This window comes from Polypterus senegalus, chromosome 15 (assembly GCF_016835505.1).
Source record: "Polypterus senegalus isolate Bchr_013 chromosome 15, ASM1683550v1, whole genome shotgun sequence".
Taxonomy (NCBI): domain Eukaryota; kingdom Metazoa; phylum Chordata; class Cladistia; order Polypteriformes; family Polypteridae; genus Polypterus; species Polypterus senegalus.
In genome coordinates this window covers 84,599,803-84,608,304 of record NC_053168.1, presented here as the reverse complement: position 1 = coordinate 84,608,304, position 8,502 = coordinate 84,599,803, and the positions used below count along the sequence as shown (strand labels likewise).

The following is an 8,502-nucleotide window of genomic DNA, read 5'->3' as shown; positions in this document are numbered from 1 at the left end:
CATATAATTGCATTTGCATTGCACTCAACTGAATTGATTTGCTTGTGTTTTACAGAAAAGAGTCATTCAAAAACAACAATTTGTTAGTGAGTTGACCATTACTATTAGTTAAAGAGAGTCTAAAATGTCATGAAAAACAGCAGGGCAAAGAAGATTGAAACATGGATATGTTAAAAGCCAGATTAAGATCTCCATGGGCCCCAGGGTGTCCAAACTTAAAAGGACCATATCCCATCACTACCCCAATATGAAAATCAAATACTGTATTGTATATCAGTAATAAAACAGGCTTAGCTATTGAAGTAGAAACAACTTATATTTATATTGGGTCCATTTGACCTTTTATTATTTATTACAGATTTTGGTGCCCGAATAAATAAAATCCCTACAGGAAATCAACTTTCTTCATTTAGCACAGTTAAACAAAATCCATTAAACACGTTTAAAATTACAATGCCACTTTTTTGTAAAATGGTGATATGTAAGAGAGCATTTTGGGTTTCAGCATTGCTAGTAAAACAGCTAAAAGTGGCCTTATTAGCTGTTTCCTGATTATCTATAAGGTCAGTCTTACTAGTCTCAATTGCGGCCTTTATGGCTTGTTCAAATCATAATTTATTTTTGAGTTTGCAAATGTCAATATTGTATACAGTAGTTCTCAGCAGAACAGTATCTTTTGATTCCCTCTGTTTAATTTTTCCTTTTGCAGAACCACTGGGCTCTCATTTTAAATGACCATGCATTTGCTCTTTTGTTCCATGGTAACGCATCAAACGTATGATCTCCTAACAGTGACCTATTAGACATTTGCTCTAATTATACCTTACCCAGTCATATTTTTTTGTTTTAAAAGGTTTTTTATTTAGGTCTGATTGGACAGGTTATAATTGTGAGGATCGAAGTGGGACAGTGGTGGGTGTTGGGAATGGGAGAAACAATGCAGTAGGCTCCATTACATGGACATCACACTTATGTAGGCTGTTATGGATGTGAAGAATGTATAAAACTAGGGGGCTCTCTTTTCCTCCCTCTACAAAAAGGAAGATTGACAGTTTTCCACCTATCATATCACTTCTGGGGTCTGTCCACCTGGACCCGCCTCATCCTCCCAGAATGCCTGATACCGGAACAGCCACCATCTTGTGCAACCAATCTGAGGAGACAAAAGTCTGATGAAGACTTGATTTGCGTTTTACACACTTTTTTTATTTAAATCTTTCTAATTATAAGGAGTTGGCTGTAAGGTGCCACAAAAACTGACGTTGATTGTCCTCGTATTATATATTATTACTTATTATTGACTGATGCCTTTATCCAAGGTGACTTACAACATTTGAGACATGATTGGTTATATTTCTTTGGTTTTTCCAACTGGATCACAGGCAGGTGAAGTGACTTGCTAATGGTCACACAGTGACAGTAACATGATTTAAACTCATATAGGATTTGAGGTTCTAGGCCCAAAGTCTTTACCACTAAATCTCACTGCTTGCCAATAATATTAGATTTTGGTTAAAAAAAATAATAAACTACAAACATTGTATACAGAAAAACACTTAGTTACATAGTACTTCTGATACGTCCGATTAACCAATGACACTATAACTGAGGCCCAATGCCCTATGAAAATAACTTGGGCAAAGACACACAGTTAGTATATATATATTTGAGAGAAGGAAATTATGTTTTACACAAACAAAATGAAAAAATAATTGCAACATTTTTGTTTAAGTATGCAATAAAAAAAAAATCAGGGACACAAAAGAGTGGATATGAGGTTTGATGAAAAAGTACAAAATATCATTAACACACTTTATGAAACCCACATATGCTGAAGTGCAGAAGGCTGATTACCTGAAAACACAATGCATAAATTTCATCAGATACATAAAATGCTTTCCTTGTGTAATATGTTACTTTTCTTTTTGTTTCAGTAAGCTTTACAACTTTGATGGCTTTCAAGTACCCATTTAATCAAACATGGCATTGAGAATCCAGTGCTGTCCTAGGTAGGTTTCTGAAGCTTTCCTCAATAGCAGAAGAACAAGTGCCAATCTATTTGTACAGTTTCATCCGCTTTTTAAATCAAGTGTAGTAATTTGAGAGTGTGGAGGAAAGGTGGGAGAGTAGGTGAAGAAGTGTTGGGTAGGACAACAGCAAGGAGCCCATCTAGGCACAAAGAGAAATGGTGGTGGAATGAGAGGTCCAGGATGTGATAAATGCTAAGAAGGAGGTAAAGAAGACATGGTACCAATTGAAGAGGGAAGAAAATAGGGAAATGTATAAGCTAGCAAAGAGGGCAGTGGCACAAGCTTTGGAGAAGGTATGGAGAACAACTGTAAAAAAATTTTGGGAGAGACAATGATTTTTAGAGTAGTGAAAACTATAACAAAGACTGGAAACAATCTTAGTCACATAAAGCAGGTGAAAGATGAGCAAGGTGTGGTCTTACATGAGCATGTTTAGATCAATAATAGATGGAAGATGTACTTTGAAAAGATGTTGAATGAAGAAAAAACAAAGGTAGTATTTGGGGATGGAATTTCAAATGAAGGGCTAGTACCATGAGCAAGGAGGGGGTAGGTAAAAGAAGTGTTGAAATGAATGAAAAATGGAAAAGGCAACAGGACTGGATGGAATACCAACAAAAGTGAGCAGAAAGCATTTGATAAGGTGCCACAAGAGATGCTGGGAAATTAAACTTTAAAAAGTGGAAATTCAAGGTGAGGTTTTTAGATGAGTACAGAACTGGCTCAGACACAGGAAGCATGGTTGTGGTGCAAGGAACCCTGTCAGAATTAGCTGATGTTACGAGCGGTGTTCCATGGTGCTAGGGACTGCTGCTACTTTTAATATATATGGTTTAAGTTTGTGGATGATGCCAAGACAAGTGGATTGGCAAATAATCTGGAATGTGTTAAATCATTACAGAGGAATTGGGAGAGCATACAGCATTTATATTCATACAATAAATATAAATGAAGTGGTTTTAAGAAATTAATCTCACCTAACAGAGATCTTTATTGGTAGGCACAATATGATACTCTAAAAAAGAGGGCATTAAAACAGATTGATGAAAGGATTTATTTATTAATATATCTAAGGTTTACACAGACATCAAAATATGGTACAGATAATCATTCAATACATCCTTAAATATATTAAGGAGCATGACCACTAGAAATTTTGTAATAATACAAAAACATTTTGGATTAACCAGAAAACGATGGTGTAAACTGGGCTCCTGTATAATGAAAGTTATAAATAGTGTTGGCGGCACGGTAATGCAGTGGTAGCACTGCAGCCTCGCAGTTAGGAGACTCGGGTTTGCTTCCCGTGTCCTCCCTACGTAGAGTTTGCATGTTCTCCCCGTGTCTGCATGGGTTTCCTCCAGGTACTCCAGTTTCCTCCCACAGTCCAAAAACATGCAGGTTTGGTGGATTGGCGATCCTAAATTGTGCTTGGTGTGTGGATGTGTGTGTGCCCTGCAGTGGGCTGGCACCCTGCTCAGGGTTTGTTTCCTGCCTTGCGCCCCGTGTTGGCTGGGATTGGCTCCCGTGACCCTGTAGTTAGGATATAGCAGGTTGGATAATGGATGGAAGGATAAATAGTGTGAAGTTAAAGAAAAGTCAAAGTCCCACTGAAGAGGGAAAGGGCAGTAAAAAATACTCTGAAATGTATGTTCACAATAATGAAGAAATAATTGTATCTACACAGGCCCTCCTTTATTTTATCATTTTCTTCCATTGCCTTTGCTCAGCATTGTATATGTGTAAACCTGGAAAAATCATGCTGAAACCTATAAAAAAAACCTGACAAATAGAAGATGAACATGAAGAAGAAGAATAAAACCCCAAACCCATTTAGAATATATGGTGATAAGTGGCTAGTAAAATTCAGACATTTCATTTTTAAGTTGCCAATGTGGATAGTACACATTTACTTCAATGAATAATAGTTTAAAAGAGACCAGAACAGATCAAAAATTTCTACCAATAAAATTACGGTAAATATATGGGTGCGTGGAGGTACCTCCTAAAAACAAAGGGAAGTACATGCTTTTTGTAAATGAAAAATGTTTAATCTTCATCTTCAAAGCTGTTATCATCATCATCATCATCATCTGTGTCTTCCTCATCTGACTCCTTATTATTGCATGATGCTAGCTGATAAACAAAACATTTAAAATCATTGTATTTTTATTCTTAAAACGAAATGTAATCTTTATCTCTATGAAAACATAATTTAGTTTATTCTATGTAGTACATAGCATTAGCTGACTCATTCTTGAGATCTAATTCACATATAAAAAACAATAAACAGGGAACATCTCTAGAGAGAGGCTAATCACATTATATCCTCTAATGCTTGAAATCATTGCATTTATTATTCCTTATGTATTAACTCCGAATTTTATCCAAAAGACATAAATATTGTTCCGGTTTATGTGCAGAGCACAATCAGCTTTACCTACAGTAGAAAATGAATTAGCTTTTTCAATCAGACTGGTAGTAAGCCTACACGGATATAATATTCTTGTCTTATCAGGAGGATATACAGTAGTTTGAGTTTTTACTTTCATAACTTTTAAAAGAGTAGATATAAGGAGATATGAGGGAGGCAGACAATAACTAAGGAGATATTTACAAAGTATCCTTGTGCCATACAGGCAGTGGGTCTTGGATTTAGTGTTGCTTGAGGTAAAACAAAGATTAAACAACTTATATGTATGAAATTACTAGGGGGCTTCGCCCCCTGCTCGCTTTGCTTGCCAACCCCCATTTTTGTTTTTCTGGATACACACTTTTAAGATTTTTTTTTTCTTTGAATTGTTGCTAATTAATTAGTTTCACTTTTATTTCAGAACTTCTGTAAAAACAATATTTGGAATCTTTCAAGTCCCAATGTCCTTAATCTCTTTAATGAGGTCAGTGAGATATGTGTTTAATGACTTTGTACCATAATTCAGGATAGGTTTCTCTGTTTGGAATTTCAGCACAGACAAAATGATTCACATCATCAGCAGTTAATAATTTTTTTCAAAGTAACCAATAAATGCATGTGAGGTAAACCCCATTTTTGAAATTCTCTGACTTAAACTTCAAAGCCTTACAATATTTACATACTTCTGACATATCATCTATGCCCATATATTCGCTCTCTATTCACCTTTTCATTATTTCTCCAAGTAATAATTTCTCTTTGTTTGTGCTAATGCAATGTTTACTTTCTTTGTTTTGACACTGTTGTTTTTTTCTGCTTTCATATTCTGTATCTTGCTCTGCATGTGTTTCGCGCCTACGTTTTTTTTTGAGTCTTTTGAATTCCAGTTTTCATTATCTCTAACCTGCTCTGCACGTGTTTGGACCCCTTGTTTTTTAACCACTTTTGTTTTCTACTCTGTCTTTTATTTCTGACCTCCACTTTGTCCTGCTTTTTTTTCAATGACACCTGGTCCGTGGTGATTATTTTCCCTTTTTCAAGTAATAATTTCCGTTTGTTTGTGCTACTGCGATCTTTACTTTACTTTTTTTTATACTTTCTAATTTTCCTACTTTCATATTCTTTAACTTTCTCCACATGTGTATTGCATCAACTTTTTTTTTGAGCCTTTTGAATTCCACTGCTTTCATAATCTCTAACCTGCTCTGCATGTGTATGGCTCCAACATTTATGAACGTCTTTTTGTACTTTGTCTTTTACTCTCTTTTGTTTTAATTCCAAGCCCGATAGGACATGCTTTTTTTTTTCAATTCCACTTCTTCTGGGCTGATAATTACTTTCCTTATTTTCTGAATTTGCACCTAGATTATTCTTTTTATTTTTTCCTTTTTTTCTCTCCAGCACTTTTGAGTCTCTTTTCTCTGCACTGCTTTCTTCTTCACTTAGTCGTCTATGTTTAATTTATAACGTATTGTCCTTATACGCTTTATATGCGCTGAGAGCTTTGGATCTGTATATGCTAAAAGCCTTTGCACGACTGAGTGTTTTGCTGCCCGTGGTCTTATTTGATATTGGTTGTAAGTAGGGTGTGTCTTGCAAGAATGTCATGTTTTACGTCCCCGCGAGACAGTCCTGGGTCAATCTCTTGGCACAAAGTCTCGTGTTTAAGGAGCCAAGGTTTATGGCTCATCCCAACGCTGTTTTTATTACAGCTGGCAACTTTAATCAGTGCAATTTATGGACTATACTTCCTAAATACTACCATCACGTGAACATTCCCACCTGTAAGAAGAACACACTAGATCATGTTTACAGCAACATACGCAGTGCATACAGGGCTGCACCCCGCCCTTATTTCGGAGAATCAGACCATGTCACTCTCTTCTTGTACCCAGCCTACATACAAAGGCTGAAACAAACAAACACTATCATTAAGCAAGTTAAACTTTGGACTCCAGAGACTGAGAGTACCCTGAAGGACTTTTTTTGCTCAGACAGACAGGGATGTGTTTAGGGTTGCAGCCACTCTACAGAACACTTCTATCAGCATACAGGACTATGCCGAGTACATGACTGGGTACATTAGCACCTGTATTGACAACATCGTGCCCACAATACCAGTCAGGAAGTTCCCCAACCAGAAGCCCTGGATAAACAGTCAGGTACGCCACATGCTGCATACCTGCTTTCTTGCATTTAGATCAGGCACTGAGATGGAGTACAAAGCTGCGAAGTACGGACTAAGAAAAGCCATCACAGCAGCCAAGAGGCAGTACAGAGAGAAGCTGGAGGGCTTCTGTTCTACTGCTGATTCTGGACTTATGTGGCAGGGCCTACAGCACATCACAGACTACAGGACCACCACCAGCACAATCAGTTCCACTGACAGTCTGCCAGATGATCTCAACATTTTCTACACTTGCTTTGAGACATCCAGCAACAGCACAGAGTGGAGGCACACACATACCTGGACCACACAACCTCCCTCCCCTCCCCAACGGTTTCTTCAGGTCAGGTAGACAAAACACTAAGGAAGATCAACCCCTTTAAGACAGCTGGACCAGACAATATCAAGGCATGTGCCAACGAGCTGACTGATGTTCTCTGCTCCATCTTCAACCTTTCCCTCAGTCAGCACATCGTTCCGTCCTGCTTTAAGACTACGATCATCGTCCCCCTTGCTAAAAAAAGCCCACCCACCTGCCTGAATGATTACAGGCCGGTAGCACTCACTCCAATCATCATGAAGTGTTTTGAGAATGTGGTGCTGGCCCACATTCAGAGCAGCATACCAGACACTCTGGACCCCCTGCAGTATACCTACCAGCCCAACAGGTCCACCTCAGATGCCATCGCGGTCACACTACATTATTCCCTCTCCCATCTGGAGAACAAAGACACCTACATCAGGATGATCATTGTTGACTACAGCTCCATTTTTAACATGGTTATAAACTCACCCATAAACTGTCTGCACTTGGCCGGCACCCCACCCTCTGTGACTGGCTCCTAGACTTTCTGACTGGCAGGCCCCAGTCAGGATTGGTAATAAGATTTCAGCCACCATTATCACAAACACAGGCACCCCACAGGGATGCATTCTCAGCCCCATCCTCTACACCCTGATCACCCATGACTGTGTCGCCTCCCACATAGATAACATCATCCTGAAGTTCGCAGATGCCACCGCAGTGATTGGATGCATCACTGGTGGGGATGAGGCGGCCTACAGGAGGGAGGTGGACTGTCTGGCGTCATGGTGTGAGGACAACAACCTCACCCTCAACACAGACAAGACGAAGGAGATGACAGTTGACATGAGGAAAGAGAGGAGACCTCACTGGCCACTGTTCATCTGAGGGCTTGAAGTGGAAAGGGTTAGCAGTATTAAATACCTGGGCGTCTACATCATTGAGGACCTCACTTGGACTCTTACCACCACACAACTGGTCAAGAGGGCTCAACAGCAGATGTACTTTCTGAGGAGGCTGAGGAAGTTTTGTATGGATTGTTGAGAGCATCTTGACCAGCTGCATCACTGAGTGGTATGGCAAAAGTACTGCTATGGACCACAAACGCCTGCAAAAACTGGTAAAGACTGCTGAGAAGATCACCAGGACCCCACTACCCTCTCTGCAGAGCATCTACAACTGCAGAGTCTGCAGGAGAGCTGCCTTGATCCTCAGGGACTCCCACCCACCCCCAACACGAACTGTTCACACTTCTACCCTCAGGCAAGAGGTATAGAAGTATGAAATTCAGTACTTCGAGGCTAAAGAACTCTTCTTTCCCAAGGCCATTAGACTCTTGAATAACTGACTGGAGTTTATAACCATGGGTGACCTCATTTTATCTACCTCAAACAACTGTATATGACTTGTCCATCACACACCTTCCTGCACAATTACACTTTATACTTCTGTTTTTATACTTTATGCTGCTTCTGCTACTAATTATTTATGTTTATCTTTATACCTTGGTTTTGTCATTTGGTGTGGACAGCAAAGAAAGAATTTCACTGTACAGGGAAACGTGTTTCCTTACTGTGCACATGACAAT

General features: G+C 39.0%; 1 protein-coding gene across 1 annotated transcript in view; it reads right to left on the bottom strand.

Moving 5' to 3' along the window:
• Positions 1–3,987: 3,987 nt before the first annotated feature.
• The window catches only part of LOC120515505 (protein FAM92A-like), a 72,102-nt gene continuing 67,587 nt past the window's right edge, over positions 3,988–8,502 (bottom strand). The window contains exon 9 of the mRNA XM_039736565.1: positions 3,988–4,166. Coding sequence (XP_039592499.1) covers positions 4,080–4,166 — 87 coding nt within the window. The 3' untranslated portion in view covers positions 3,988–4,079. The remainder of the gene's footprint in view (positions 4,167–8,502) is intronic.